The sequence below is a fragment of the Arachis hypogaea genome, chromosome 5, assembly GCF_003086295.3.
Source record: "Arachis hypogaea cultivar Tifrunner chromosome 5, arahy.Tifrunner.gnm2.J5K5, whole genome shotgun sequence".
Classification (NCBI taxonomy): domain Eukaryota; kingdom Viridiplantae; phylum Streptophyta; class Magnoliopsida; order Fabales; family Fabaceae; genus Arachis; species Arachis hypogaea.
In genome coordinates this window covers 6,983,214-6,999,138 of record NC_092040.1, presented here as the reverse complement: position 1 = coordinate 6,999,138, position 15,925 = coordinate 6,983,214, and the positions used below count along the sequence as shown (strand labels likewise).

The window sequence follows — 15,925 nt, the reverse complement described above, 5'->3', positions numbered from 1 at the left end:
TGCAAATTCGCCCAAGAGAAGATTGATTACTTGGGGCATGTGATTTCCAAGGAAGGGGTGGCTGCAGACCCTCAGAAAATATAAGACATGATAGATTGGCCCATTCCGAAGGATTTAAAAGGGTTGCGGGGTTTCTTGGGGCTGACCGGATACTACCGCCGGTTTGTGAAGAACTATGGGACCATAGCCTGGCTTCTCACGCAGCTGTTGAAGAAAGATTATTTCTGATGGGGAAGTGACGCGCAGGCAGCCTTTGAACAATTGAAGAAGGCCATGGTGACCATGCCGGTATTAGCCATTCCATCTTTTACCAAGTCATTTACTTTAAAGACCGATGCTTCTGGAAAAGGAATTGGGGCGGTGCTGTTACAAGAGGGCAGACCCATAGCATTTATGAGCCAAAAACTCTCAGAGAGGGCCCAAGCCAAATCCGTTTATGAGAGGGAGCTGATGGCCATCGTGCTGGCCATCCAAAAGTGGGAACATTACCTCTTAGGATAGCAATTCACGGTTTACACAGATCAAAAAAGCCTCAAATTTTTGCTTGATCAGAGGATTGGTGGAGAAGAACAGCAAAAATGGATAACTAAGCTGCTCGGGTACAACTTTGAGATCAAATACATGGCGGAAAGTGATAACCGAGTGGTTGATGCACTCTCAAGGAAATTTCAGTTTGCAGCAGTTTTGGTAGTGTCCACGGCAGATTGGGAAGGCATAGAGGAAGAAGTCCAGCAAGATCCCAAGCTACAAGGGATTATCCAAGACTTGATTCAGGGGAGAGAAATAGTAGTTGGGTATGAATGGCGCAATGGGAGGCTGCTGTACCATGGCCGGTTAGTCATTTCGAAGCATTCCAAGTGGATTCCTAAATTCCTCCAACAATTCCATGATTCGAAGATAGGAGGGCATTCTGGGTTCTTTAGAACCTACAAAAGGATATCAGGAGTTTTGTTTTGGGATGGAATGAAGGGGACTATCATGGAATATGTGAAGCAATATTAGGTGTGCCAGAGGAACAAACACTCCACTTTATCACCGGCCAGCTTGCTGCAACCACTTCCAATTTCGACCAATGTCTGGTCGGATATTTCCATGGATTTCATTGGTGGGCTTCCGAAAGCTGCCGGGAAAGACACCATCTTTGTGGTGGTGGATAGATTGACCAAATATGCACATTTTCCCTCTTTCTCACTCATACACAGCCAAAGAAGTGGCTGAGCTATTCGTGAAGGAGGTTGTGAGACTTCATGGTTTCCCAAGTTCCATTGTTTCTGACCGAGATAGACTCTTCATGAGTGCTTGCTGGTCTGAAATTTTTAAGGCAGCAGGCACAGCACTAAAAATGAGTTCGGCCCATCACCCGCAAACTGATGGTCAAAGTAAAGCGGTGAACAAGTGCGTGGAGACCTATCTTGATGCTTCACAGGTTCCAAACCAATGCAGTGGCTTCGCTGGTTGAGTTGGGCTGAATATTGGTATAATACCAATTATCATGGCTCCATCAAAATGACTCCATTTAAGGCACTCTACGGGAGAGAACCTCCCGTGTTGTTGAGAGGAGGGGGAGAGGCTGTGGTTGAGGAAGTTAGAGTTCTAACGGGGGAACGCAATCAGATGCTGGACGAGCTGCGGTTCCAGCTAGAAAGGGCGCAGAACCGAATGAAAATATATGCAGATCTTAAGAGGCGAGAATTGATTTTTGAACCGGGGGAACATGTATATCTCAAGCTGCAACCCTACCGGATGAAGACACTGGCCCGGAGAGTAAACCAAAAGCTGAGTGCTAGATTCTATGGTCTCTATGAAATTCTAGAGAAAATTGGACAAGTTGCTTATAAGCTGAAGCTTCCCCCCAATGCAAGAGTGCATCCAGTTTTTCATGTCTCCTTGTTGAAGAAATGTGTAAACCCCAGCACTCAGGTTCAGTGCCCCTACTGATGCGTGAGCATCTTATCTATCTTTTCCTAGTGAATTTGCACCTAATTTATTGAGTTTAATTAAGAATTAATTATATTTTAGCCACTATGGATGCTATTTTGAATTTTGTGCAATATTGTTTATTTTAGGTAGCATTCAATTGGATTTGATGGAGTTTCTGCAGCACAAGAATCAAAGGAGATGGCTGCGAGGAGCGACGCGCACGCGTGCCTGACGCGTACGCGTGATCTGGAAGTATCCATGGCGATGCGTACGCGTGATTTGAAAATTTGCTCAGCGACGCGTTCGCGTGACCGACGCGTCCGCGTGACTTGCGAAGAAGGCCAGCAACGCGTACGCGTGACTGACGCGTACGCGTGACGTGCGCGATCTGCAGAATTTATATAAATCACTGACGTGGACTTTGGGCCGCCTTTTGAACCAGTTTCCAGCCCAGAACACACAGACTAGAAGTTGCAGAATGGACAAAGCAAGTGGTCCCCACCCATCAGCTGAAGACTTGTTAATTAATTCAAATTTAAATTCAAATCTTATCTTTGAGGAAAAGAGATTTTTTTTAGATAATTAGATAATAATTTATTAGGATTAGTTACAAATAGGAACTTTGTACATTTAGACACAGTACACAGACATTGTTACCATAACCCTTATTTTTCTTCTCTGAACTATGAGCAACTAATCCTCCATTGTTAAGGTTAGGAGCTCTGTCTATTTGTATGGATTTATTCGTTTGATCTTTCTAATTTAATCCATGTTTAGATTTATCTTTCAATAATTGTTTTCGCTCTTTATTTTATGAATATGGGTGGAACGGAAGTATGACCCATGTTCTAATTGAGTTCTTGTAAAAGTTGGAAAAGCCCTTTACTTGAACAACAGCTTGAAAACATATTATACTGAATTTTTAATTGTTTGTATTTAACGGGATACGTGACATATATTCCCCTTATTTGTGGATAATTAGGATTCTTTTGGCATATAAACTAGAAATTGATCATCACCCTCTAATTGGAATTAATTGACCAAGAAATTGGCAAATAATGAATTTTAGAGGAGACTAGGAAGGCCTAAGGAATTAGGGTCTAGTCATATATAGTTTGCCATGAAATTAAATCTTGCATGATTAAAATAGTTAGTAAGAAAAATAAATTCGAAAAAAAAATAGATAACTCTAAAACCTTAATTGTTTTCTCAAAATATTTTATTCCCAACTAATTGCTGCTTGCTTTTTGAAATTCTTAAACTACTGTTTAATGCTTTTTGAATACCTCAAAACCATTTTCTGCTTGCCTAAATAATCCTATCAAATGCTATTGTTGCTTGATCCATCAATCCTCGTGGGATCGACCCTTACTCACGTAAGGTATTATTTGGTACGACCCGGTGCACTTGCCGGTTAGTAGTGTAGGTTATAAATACCGCACCAAGTTTTTGGCGCCGTTGCTGGGGATTGATAGTGATTAACAACTATCAGTTGTTTGATTGCTTAGATTAGACATTTTAATTTTAATTTTATAAAAATCTATTTTAAAAAAAAGTATTTCGAAATTTTTTTTAATAAATAGCACCAATATTTTTCTTAATTTCTGAAATTAAGTTTGGTGTTGACTATTTATTATTTTTCTTCTATTTATTTTATTCAATATTTTTATCTCTTTACACAGGTTACCTCACTAGGAATTCTCTGCACTCTGACATAGAGATTCCCATTCTTTCTTGTTTTCTGTTTGTTTATGCGCAGGAACAGAGACAAAGAACATCTCTTAGGCTTTGATCCTGAACCTGAAAGGACTTTCAGGCGGCGTTTACAATAAGCAAGACTTTATAAGGCTGTAGAATCCACTATGGATCCGACTAACACTAAGAATACCAATGCGGCAAACCCGAATGGGAATGAACAAAGGAGAGTACTTGGCTCTTTCTCTGCTCCTACTGCAGATCTGTATGGAAAGAGTATTGTGGTGCCTCCTATTACTACGAACAACTTTAAGTTGAAGTCTCAACTGGTCACTCTAGTGCAACAAAACTGCCAGTATCACGGTCTTCCCCACGAAGACCCAAATCAATTTATCTCTAGTTTTCTGCAAATTTGTGATACTGTGAAGACAAATGGAGTAAACTCAGATGTGTACAAACTCATGCTCTTTCCGTTTGCTCTGAGGGATGGAGCAAAGCTATGGCTAGATTCCCAACCCAAAGAGAGTTTGGACACTTGGAACAAGGTGGTTACTGAGTTTCTCACTAAAATTTTCCCACCAAAGAAGCTGACTAAGCTTAGGGTGGAGGTTCAGACCTTCAGACAGAAGGATGGTGAAACTTTGTATGAAGCTTGGGAGAGATACAAGCTACTAACTAGGCAATGCCCTCCGGACATGTTCTCCAAATGGACTCAACTAGATATCTTTTATGAAGGCTTGGATGAAATGTCCAAGATGTGCTTAGACAATTCTGCAGGAGGTTCATTGCACAAGAAGAAGACACCGGAGGAGACTATTGAGCTGATTGAATTGGTTGCAAGCAACCAATATTTATACTCCTCTAACAGGACTCCTGTGAATTCTGAAACCCCTTTAAAGAGAGGTGTGTTGGAAGTAGATGCTGTTAATGCTCTTCTTACTCAGAACAAGTTGATGTCTCAGCAAATAAATCTACTTATTCAACAGATGAGTGGCATGCAAGTATCAGCTATCAACACCCAAAATCCACCACAGGAAGTCTCCTATGACATGGCAGGTACTTTATGCAAAATGATAATTATAATTATGCTCAACCCTCTTTTGAACAGGTGAATTACATGGAGAGTGGCCCTAGGAATCCCAACAATGATCCATATTCTAAGATATACAACCAGGAATGGAGGAATCACCCAAATTTTGGATGGAGGGATCAACCTCAGAGACCTCAAAACTTCAACAATAATTCTCAGGGCGGTTTCCAACAGAACAATTATCTGGAAGCAATATTGACAGGTTTTAGACAGGAAATCAGAGCATCCATCAAGAACCTAGAGATTCAAATGGGTCAAATAGCCACCAGAGTTAATGAAATTGATCAAAGGACCACTACTAGCCTTCCTAGTAACACAATTCCAAATCCAAGAGAGGAATGCAAGGCTATCTCCGTGATAAGTGGACAAGTGGCAAGTACAGAAGCACAAGCTATGCAGGAAACTAGAGCCTCCATTAGAAATTTAGAGGTGCTATTGAGCCAACTGAGCAAGTAAATACTTGAGAGGTCTGCAAGTACATTTCAAGGTGACACAGTGGTGAACCCAGGAGAAGATTGCAAGGTTATTCAATTGAGAAGTGGTAAAGTAGCTGGCTCTGAGACCAAGGCCAATGAAGAGCTAGTTGAAAAGGAAGCTCCAGAGGAGAAGAAGGGATAATTGGAGCACGCCCCTCCAAAGCGTGCAGACAATCCATTCCCAGACTCTCTTGACACTTATCCTACACTGCCAAAGGCTCCTGAGTACAAGCCTAAGATGTCGTATCCTCAGAGACTTCAAAAGGAGACCAAGGACAAGCAGTTTTCAAAGTTCTTGGAAATTTTCAGAAAGTTACAAATCAATATTTCTTTTGCTGAGGTTTTGGAGCAAATGCCTATCTATGTCAAATTCATGAAGGAGTTGTTGTCAAAGAAAAAGCGCTTAAAGGGAGATGAGACAGTAGTCCTGACTAAGGAATGTAGTGTTGTCATTCAGAATAACTTGCCAAGAAAGATGCCAGATCCAGGGAGCTTTCAAATTCCATGCACCATTGGGAGCACTACATTTGAGAAAGCACTATGTGATCTGGGGGCAAGCATAAATCTAATGCCCTTATCTGTGATGAAGAAGCTGCAAATCCAAGAGACACAACCCACAAAGATAGCATTGCAGATGGCAGATAAATCTATGAAGCCAGCATATGGATTAGTGGAGAATATCCTGGTCAAAGTGGGTAAATTCTTCCTCCCAGCAGACTTTGTGATTCTTGATACACGGGAGGATGAGAATGCCTCTATAATTCTAGGAAGACCATTCCTAGCCACTGGAAGAGCTCTGATTGATGTAGAAGTGGGTAAATTAGTGCCTAGAGTGCATAATGAGCAACTGGTCTTTCATGTCTTCAAAGATATACATCCAACAGGTGAAGAAGAGAGGTGCATGCAGGCAGAGCTTATTGATCCAACCCTTCAAAAACCCCCTGATGATACACAGCAGAATTTGCAGCTCAAACCTCCCTTGGTAACAATCAATAAAATTCCTCCTGACATCAAACTTAAGTTTGGTGTTGGGAATGAATCATCTACCAAGGAGGAGGTTCCCAAAAAGAAGAAAGTACCCAGAGGATGGAGAAACAAAAATATCTCCACTGAAAGTTTCTCCCCGAGAATAAAGGTGGTGTTGACCAGCAATCCAACATGGGTTTATACAGTAATCAGAATCCTCTCTCTGGAGCATATTGAGCTATGTTATGGAGACACATGAAAGAAGTTCAAAGTAAGGGGTGAAGAGCTGAGCCCTTATGATCCTCCTCCTTAGAGGAGCTGACCGTCAAGCTAGTAACGATAAATAAGCGCTTGTCGGGAGGCAACCCGATAATTTCGTATCCTTAGCTATTTTTATTTTTCGTAGTAGTAGTTTTCTCAATTATTTTATTGAGTTCTTACTAATTTTCTACTCATGCAGCTATGTTATTCCAGAAACCGAACACCTCAAGCTAAAAAAAACAAAAAAAAGGGAGAGCACACGGCGCGCAAGCGTCACTGATGCGAACGCGTCAATCATGTGTGTGTGAAAAACAATAATTGGCAGAGAGTTGCGCTGGCTTGGGGCAGGAAGTATGCTAAAAGACAATTGCACATATGGCCATCCACGCGAGCGCATGCATGACGCGAACGCGTCGTATGAATAATTGGCTCCCAAGCCATGTGAACAGAGAGTCGCGCGGGTGCGCGGCTGGCTTTGCGCAAATCACGCAAAATCTAGGGCACGCGGACGCGTGCCTGACGCTAACGCGTCATTATGAAGAATGCGCGACCCACGCGTACGCGTCGCTTGCGCCGCCCAGTTTTCTTTCTCTCTCTCTCCCAATCCTGATTCTCTCTTATTCTTTTATCCTTTTATTTTTCTCTCCTAATAATCTTCGTCTCTTCTATTTTCAGTTCTTCTTTACTTGAGGACAAGCAAACCTTTAAGTTTGGTGTTGTTGGATGCTGCGCTTACTGGTTTTCTGGCACAAAAGGGAGGCGAATCATCTTCACTAAGGAACACAACCTGAAGAATAAAGCGACCGCTAGGATAACTAAGGTGGTTGAGTTCCTTTCATTTTTATTCCTCCCCTCTTTTTTTCTATGTTATGTTCTGGCTTTCTGCTATTTTGCTTTGTTTATTGCATGATCTTTTATTAGTTAGAATTCTAGGACTAGTTTTTTTTAATTGCTTTAATGCTGAAAAGATGTTTCATGTACCACTCACTGAACTTGAATCTAAAAAGAAAATAAAAAGAAGTGATGTATTACATGAGAAATTGAGTTAATTTTAAGAATAGTCTGATTTACTTAAATGTAGTGGTATTTTCTGTGATTTTTGAATGCATGATATGAACAGTGCATATTTGAATTTGAATCAAGGGATGTTGATGTATAAGGAACAGGAATTTAGAGAATTATTATGACTTCTCTGAAATAAACAAAAATTTAATACTTAAAGCAAAAGAAACAGCAAAATAATAATAATAATAATAATAATAATAATAATAATAATAATAATAATAATAATAATAATAATAAAAGCAAAGTCCAAGGCTGAGGAGTATGTACTGCAAGCAGAACTTGAAGATGTATTGACTATTAGAAAGAATGCTGATGGGAACCTAGAGGTTTTGATCAAGTGGAAGTACCTCCCTGAATTTGAAAATTCTTGGGAGGCAACAAGAGAGATCCAGGCCAATTTTCCTTCCTTTCACTTTGAAAACAAGGTGATACTTCAAGGGGAGAGTATTGTTACATATCCTGAGGAGAATGCTGGGTCAGCAGTGCAGGCAGCTAAAAAAGGGAAGATAATAACCCTTTTATCTTATCATTATTCTAGATGAAATAATAACAGAAAGGGAGAAATAACTGATTTAAATAATTGATTTATTTTAGGAGGCAATAACAAATTGAATCAATGAGAGGTTATTCTATTGTAACTTTTGCATTTTCATTCAATAAATTCCAACCGAGAGTATTTTGCCTAAAAGATAACCTGTTCAGTTTGTTTTTGTTTTACCGAGTGCTGTGGGAGCATTCTGTTGATACCAATTTTAAAATGTTTCCTTTCTCCTCTTACTAGAGTAACAACTTTTCTTTTTAAGGAGTTACCATTATTTTGTTCGTTATACACGCATATATCTTAATGTTTAGGGGTAAATGAAATCATTATCATTCCATCAAGATATGCATCAATCATAAGCAATAACTACAACTCATCTTCTCTCCTTAGTAAATTAGTAGTAGTTCCAGTGACATAAATTAAATCCTCTAAATACCAATTTCATACAATATATATAAATAATTATATAAACCATTAAGTAGTGGCAGAGTTAATCAAAAGCCAAACCAAATTTAACCATCAACATAAAATTCTAAACATAACTGCAGCTAAAGAAAGTCATCACTCTTGTTCTCTTCACATGCAGTACTTCATTCACCTAGCTCAGAATAAACCGACACTGAAGATAACCTGCAAGAAAGCATCATTCTTTGTTAATATGAATGATACAAAGTTCAAACTACGATGAAATTGAAAATGAATGGATGCTTACTTGGATCAGAATTGATCAACATAGCAGTTCCTCCGAAGCTGCAAGTTCCACCATGTCTCTTATGCTTCTGCCAGTAACTATTGAAGGCAAAAGAAGCGTGAGCAACCAGAGTGTCAGGGCTGTAACAATTCCCCTGAGGCAAGATATCAGTACAATCAGCACCACCTTCTCCACAAGCATAGTCCAAACCCTGTTGCAATGTATCTTCCGGAACATGAGGCTTAGCCACACACCACAGCTTCTGAACCGGTATAGTCATGGGGCTAGGGGAGCCATTGTTGTCAATGGGGTTACAAGGTGGCAAATCGAAACCTTCCGGTGGGCTAGCCGGTGCCGGAACAAGGAATGGTGCTGGTGGTTGTTGCAATGGAGGTGGTGAAGAAACTATTTGAGCCAATGGAGGCAGAGGCTTTCCTTGTTCTACATTCTTCGGAGGAGCAGAGTAAGGAACAGGGAAATCCAATGGTGGCTCAGCTATTTCCGGCAATGGAGGAATTGATCCTATTTTGCTGGCAGAAAGCCTTCTTCTCCCATTTGGAATTTTGGTGGTTACAAAGTTGATGGTGTTGAATGATAAAAACCGAAGCTTTTTAATGGAGTCCAAGTGGGAAGACACCAAGGTTAAGTCTTTGTAATGTGAATGGATGAGAGAGTATGTGGAGTTCACACTTTGGAGGAACTCTACAATGGGTTTGAGTTTCACCATTTTGAAGTCATCGTTATTATAGAAAGAGTTCAAAGGGAATAAAGCAAAGGAAACTTTGATGTGTTTTTCCAAACCCCACCTCTTTAAGGAGTGATGGAGATTCTTGAGAGAATGAAGAACCAAACCCAGGTTCTGGTTGTGTTGGTGTTCATGGTTGGTGACAAGAATGGTGGTGATGTTTGAAGCAGGGTAATAGGCAAGAACGTTGGACCTGAGCCAAGTTTCAGCCAATAGAATGCTGCTAGAGACTCCGTTGAGGTCTCCATGGCTCACATGAACAGCCAAGGGAGGAGAACCACCAGCATTGGTTGATGAAGATGCTTCTAGAATGTCTTCAGTTGTCTGACACAGGGTTATGAACTCAACGGATTCTTGACCAGCACCTGCACCACAACCACCATTGTAAAACAAAAAAGTTGACAACTTTACTAGAGAGTGTTATGCTTGTTTTTTTTACCAGTAAGACCCAAGGAACAAAGAATGAAAAGAGGAATAAGCCATGCCGACATCTTCAACATTTTCTCTTCTCTTGCTTGCTAATTGATATTCCTGTGTTATTATTATAAATAAATAAAGCTTGTTGAATAATATTGCAGGGGAAGTCACCCAAGAAACGTGTTGCTATATGCTTGTGCGGTTCATGATTTTGGCTACGGTGCTTACATCTGCCTCTAAATTCTAAAGCTTCAAGCTTGTAGCTTTCTCTTACTTCTGTGCATTGTGCATGATGTTACAAGTACAACCAACACCATTCAAACCAGCACCCTCCTTCTCCTCTCTAATCTTCCTTATAATTACCTTTTTGGGCTTAAACTTGTAACACATTACAAAGTAACTACACAAAGAGTTTTAAATATATCAAAAATACTGTTATTCTATTTATTTTAATTATTGATTTGAATTATAAAAAATATATATAATATATATTAATTAAAATTAACTATTAAAATAATTAAAATACTGATATTTTAAAAATATTTAAATTTTTTTTAAAATTATATTAATTTAAGGGTAGTTTGGATTCGGGAAGCTTTTGCTTTGTGACACGTGGCAGAAAACAGAAACACGAGACTGAGACGTTTGACTCGAGAATCGATAGAAGGCCCCAGTCTGGGCTCCACCGGACAACAAACGAATAAAGACGTTACAAAAGGCCCACAAAACACAGTGCCAATGGCCCAAGTACCGGCGTTGTATTGTGTTTGCTAGTGATGATTCTTCACTCACAACAATAATATAAGGCCATTGTTCCCAAAATTTCTTCATTCAAAAGATGATAATTTAGATATTAATATTTATCATATTAAATCAAGTTGGGTTGGTCTGGTGGTTAGCTCACTAGTCCGCTTAAGTAAGTGTCGAGGGTTCGAATCTCATTGGCCAGCGACAAACTCTTAACTGGAGCTCAGTACCGACAAACTCTTAACTAGAGCTCAGTACCGCGACGGATTAGTCCTTAACCTGCTGGGTTGGGGGATACCGTGGGAAACCAAAAGAAAAAATATCTATCATATTAAAAAGTTTAATAAAATATATTAAATTATTTTCAATATTTTTATGTGAATAATCATTGTAAACTAAATTAAGGTTTTTTTAAAAAATTATTTTAATATGACTATGTTACAATAATTATAATATTTTAAAAAATATTACTAAAATTAAAATATTATTTTTTATTGTTAAAAAATACTTTTATAAAAAAATATTATTAAAATAAAAAAATATAATTTTAATTTAACAATATTTATATAATAATGGTGAGATAATCATATTAGAATTTTTTTTTTCTTTACCGCACCGTACTGCTACTAAGTTTTGATGACTAAATTGTCACCAATCAATCTAAACGACATCATTGCTTTTTCTATTGGAGGTTGTCTCGTGATTGATAACTGGCAGAAAATTCAAATTCTTGTAATGTGTTGTTCACTTCTTCCCTGATCAATATACAACTGTTAGGTTGTTATATGCCTGTCTTCTACCCTATATAGGTCAATCAACCAGACTAGGGGCAACCACATTAGAAAGGAAAAAGTATGTTATAGTCATTTTTTAAAGTTTTAATTTTTTGTTTGGACTAATTTTTCTCTTTATAAAAATGTAGAAGTGATTTTGGTAGTAAAATCAGCCATAAAATCACAATTATAAAAAGTAATTATTTTTAGTTTTTGTGTTGTACTAATTAATTTTTAGTCATTAATATTTAATATTTATTTTTTTTACTAACTTTATTTTTTATACATATTATTATATTATTTATAAAATTTTTATTATTTCTCTTTATATGAATTTTTTTCTATTATTTATTATTTATATTTTTTATTAATTTTTTATTTGACATTATATATATATTTATAATGGTAATTTTTGTGTATTGTATTTATTATTATTATTTATAATATAATTTATTGATTTTATTAGGTAAAATAAATTAAACAAAAAAATTATTAATAATAATAATAATAATAATAATAATAATAATAATAATAATAATAATAAATGATAGCGTATCAAAAAAAGAATATTAAAAGTACTAAAAATATGCTATATAAAAACATATAAAAAAAGTATAAAAAAATTAAACATGTATAAAAAAAATAACATTATAAATTAATGTCATGTCTTTTTTAGTAATTATCTACCTAAAAGTGATTTTAACTAATACCATTCAAATAATATTTATTTTATCAAAATTAATTTTAATATCCAAACATAAATCATGTTGACGCAAACTTTTTTTTATCCAAAATCAATTTTATAAAATCACTTTTATTTAAATTCTAATCTGACAAATCACAATCCAAACACATTAGACATTCAAAAACTTGTTCGGTACTTGTATTTCAGTATCTCTTGTTTTAATAATCTTATTTGACCCTTGTAAACGTTTCCTCTCTAAAAATCTCAACTAACAATAACAAGAAAAAATAAATGTTTGAAAAGAGTCTAGTATGTTAAAGATTAATTTTCAGTTTAGACATTATGTAGTTTTGATCTCAAATGATGTATTTGAGTAAAATATTTTTAACAATATTTATGTAGTTCCGAATTTGGAATAATATTTTTTTTGTCTTATGGTATCTCTTAGTCTCATAAATAAAAAACTAATCTTTCTTTTTTTTATTTAAATGTGTATTATTGACCAATAAATTATGAAAAAATATAAGGAGACAATGAATTTAGTGAACAATGCACTTATGTTTACGCTCACTTTTGTTCTCCACTTGTGATTTTCATACCGATATAATGTATTTTTATCTTATTAAACTAATTTTAAAGTTGATTGTTCACATTGTTTACAAAAATCATTATCTACCTAACAAAATCAATAAATTATCTATAATAAGTAGTAACAATTTTTTTTTGGGACAAACAATCTTTGTTTTGTCCATTTCAAAACTTCTTTTATTTTTTTCTTTTTCGTAATTGAATTTGGTTTGATTTAGTCATTTAGATCCACATATTTCTAAAACAAAAGTTAAAGCCCAATTTTTTAAAAAAAAAACAAAAAAGTTAAGGCCCAATCCTTCATGTTAGTTTGCCATAGTATTGCTTTAACATAAAATCTAAATCAAAATCCTTTAAAAATTTAACAGAAAAGCTCTGCATACAAGCGCTAACCACTTGTATGCTTTACAAGTTACTTAAAACCCTAAAACCTAAAACACGCTCCAATGGTTACGTCAGATACACGCGCTATATATAACTACCAAATTTAAAAGATTTGTTTCCTTTCTTCGTTCTTCTTCTCCTTCTTCTTCTTCTCGTTCTTCTCTCCTTATTTCTAGATTTGTTTCGTTCTTCGTTCTTCTCCTCGTTCTTCTTCTTCTTCTCGTTCTTCTTTTTCTCGTTCTTCTCTCTTTTAACTCCAGCTTCGTTTTCTATCGATTTTTGTTTACTGAAATCAAAGTTTGGATTCGTTTTGAAGATAATGGTTGATTCAACGTCAGATTCTCAGCTGAATCAGGGCGAAGTGGATTATGAATTTGAATCTAACGAAGTTCCTGAGGTTTGATTTACATACGTTTACTCTGAATTTTGCTGTAGTAATTTGTATAGCATTGTGTAGCTGAATAATTCGTGAACATTGACTGTGAGACTAACGCGTCAACATAAATCTGTGGATTGAATGTAATGTATTAGTTTTGATTGATTATCTGGAATTTATAGCAGACGCTCGGATGTAGATCAGAGCTTTCTTTGGGTGTATTTGTTTCGGTAGTATGGGTGTATTTACATTTATGGCTTTTTCTGTTATTTTTAGCTGTTGTTGTCGTTCGGGTGTATTATATCAGACATGATTGGGTGTGCTTTTTATTTTTTGTGACGGTGTATTCTGCAGCATGTGTGTTTACAACTTATGACTTTTATTTTCATTTTAGTTGAGTTGGTGCCGTTCGGGTGTATTATATTTGCAATAGTTGGGTGTATTTATAGTTTTTGACATGGTGTATTCTGCAGCCTCTCTCTGTTGTTGATGACCAGTTTATTCCGAAGGTTGGAATGACCTTTACCACCCTTAAAGATGCTGAAAAATTTTACAGGAACTACGCCAAGGTTGCAGGTTTTTCTACAAGAGTTCGGAGCACAAATAGGAAGGGAAACGAGATTAAGAATCAATTGATTACATGTAGCAGAGAGGGAAAATGGAAATCTAAAATATCTCCGACCGAGAAGACGAATCCGACAGCCGGTTTAAACTGTCCTGCAAGAATTTATATACACACATTGAAGGATGTCGGTGCTTGGATCATTTCAAAGGTTGTGCTAGATCATTCACACCCCTGCTGTCCAAGTAAAGCAGAGATGCTCAAACAGCACAGGGAACTAAGCATGTCCATTCGTCGTACAATAGAGAATAACAAGGAGGCCGGTATCAGACCAAGTAAAACCTACCAATCATTTGTTGCGGCTGCCGGTGGTCACCGCGAGTTAAATTTTATCGAAAAGGACGTGAGAAATTACATTAGCAGGGAAGTGCAGAATGTTTCCGAACAAGAAAATGCAAAGGAATTCGGAAAATATTTGTTAAGAATGAAAGAGAAGAATCAAAATTTCTTTTTTGAGCTTGAACTCGAGGAGGATCAATCGATTAAGCTGACTTTTTGGGCCGATGCAAGAAGTAGATCTGCCTTTGAGTATTTCGGAGACGTCATTTCATTTGACACCACCTACAATACAAACAGGTAACAAACTGCCCCTGTTTATGATGCTAAATTAATGTATTTTTATGAATCCGCAGCAGAGATGTATATTAGCTGTTTTTTGGGTGTATACGAAGCATGTGCTTGAGTGTACCTAATGATTTTGCATTCTGCACTATGGTAATTTGTTTTCAGGTATAATTTGGTCTGTGGTTCTTTTGTCGGGGTGAATCACCACGGTCAGTCAACACTTCTCGGATGCTCTTTGATGAAAAATAAAGAAATTGAATCATTCAAATGGTTATTTCAATGTTGGCTTCGTTGTATGGGAAGAAACACTCCGAAAGGGTTTCTCACCGATCAATGCGCATCAATGAAAAAGGCTTTAGAGGCCTGTATGCCAACAATAATTCACCGTTGGTGTATTTGGCACATCATGAAGAAGATTCCAAGCAAATTAAACGGGTACAAGGGACATGCAGATATTGAACGAGAAATGAGCCAAATTGTTTTTAACTCTCATAGCAAAGACTCATTCGATAGGAATTGGAATGATTTTCTGCTGAATTTTGGTCTTCTGGACAACAAGTGGCTTTCAGATAATGTTTGTTTAAAATCTGCAGCAGAGGTGTAACTTGCATGTTTTTTCGGGTGTATTTATACTCTGTGTTTGGGTGTATTCTGCATATCTGTATGAAGACCGTCATATATGGGTTCCTATCTATTTGGATCACCACTTCTGGGCAGGGATGAGAAGCACACAAAGGAGCGAGAGCATGCATTCAGTTTTTAACAAGTTTATCACCCGGAACAGCTCGCTTATTCAGTTTGTCAAATAATACGATAATTGCCTCGGAAGCAGGGAGCTAGCAGAGAGAGAATCAGATGCTGCAGATTTTCATAAGGTCATACCATGTGCAACCAAATCATCCATTGAAGCTCAATTTCAAGATGTGTACACTCATCAAAAGTTTAGGGAAGTCCAAGCGCAATTCAGAGGAAAGGCGAATTGCATCACCAGATTAACGAATTTCGCTCTAGGCTATTCAGTATACGAAGTCGGAGAACAAGTTTCCAGCTCAATATTCAACAAGTTTGTGGTTACTTATGACTCAGTTGCAGCCGAGGTAAAATGCCAATGCTTATTATTCGAGTCGAGAGGGATACTGTGTCGTCACGCACTAAGCGTGTTAAGCTTTGAACAAGTAAGCCAAGTGTCACCTAGATATATACTAGAACGATGGAGCAAGAAGGTAAAAAGGTGACACACACACATCAAGAGCAGCCACGACGAGCCACTGATGGAGCCAAGAAGCAAGAGGTTTGACCAATTGGTTTTTCATTCGCAA

At 37.1% G+C, this 15,925-nt stretch overlaps 3 protein-coding genes across 3 annotated transcripts; 2 read left to right on the top strand and 1 right to left on the bottom strand.

The window, feature by feature from the left end:
• Positions 1–621: 621 nt before the first annotated feature.
• LOC140184795 (uncharacterized) lies at positions 622–1,002 on the top strand. The gene has a single exon (XM_072237970.1). It carries the CDS (start codon positions 622–624, stop codon positions 1,000–1,002), a length of 381 nt encoding a protein of 126 aa, XP_072094071.1.
• Positions 1,003–1,506: 504 nt separating this feature from the next.
• LOC112803194 (uncharacterized) lies at positions 1,507–1,938 on the top strand. The gene has a single exon (XM_025846707.1). It carries the CDS (start codon positions 1,507–1,509, stop codon positions 1,936–1,938), a length of 432 nt encoding a protein of 143 aa, XP_025702492.1.
• A 6,500-nt stretch (positions 1,939–8,438) lies between these two features.
• LOC112800502 (glucan endo-1,3-beta-glucosidase 12) lies at positions 8,439–10,258 on the bottom strand. The gene is made up of 3 exons (XM_025842806.3): positions 9,890–10,258; positions 8,727–9,815; positions 8,439–8,644 (listed from the first exon to the last, which is right to left on the bottom strand). The coding sequence occupies exons 1-3, from the start codon at positions 9,948–9,950 to the stop codon at positions 8,613–8,615; spliced, it is 1,182 nt and encodes a 393-aa protein (XP_025698591.1). The 5' UTR covers positions 9,951–10,258; the 3' UTR covers positions 8,439–8,612.
• Between the last annotated feature and the right edge of the window lie 5,667 nt (positions 10,259–15,925).

Excerpts from the sequence above, each read along its gene's own strand:
- LOC140184795 (XM_072237970.1), top strand. The coding sequence starts at position 622 with ATGGCGGAAAGTGATAACCGAGTGGTTGATGCACTCTCAAGGAAATTT.
- LOC112803194 (XM_025846707.1), top strand. The coding sequence starts at position 1,507 with ATGACTCCATTTAAGGCACTCTACGGGAGAGAACCTCCCGTGTTGTTG.
- LOC112800502 (XM_025842806.3), bottom strand. The coding sequence starts at position 9,950 with ATGTTGAAGATGTCGGCATGGCTTATTCCTCTTTTCATTCTTTGTTCC. Across the intron at positions 9,816-9,889 it reads TTGTTCCTTGGGTCTTACTG|GTGCTGGTCAAGAATCCGTT; the intron begins GTAAAAAAAACA and ends GTTGTGGTGCAG. Across the intron at positions 8,645-8,726 it reads GTTGATCAATTCTGATCCAA|GTTATCTTCAGTGTCGGTTT; the intron begins GTAAGCATCCAT and ends GCTTTCTTGCAG.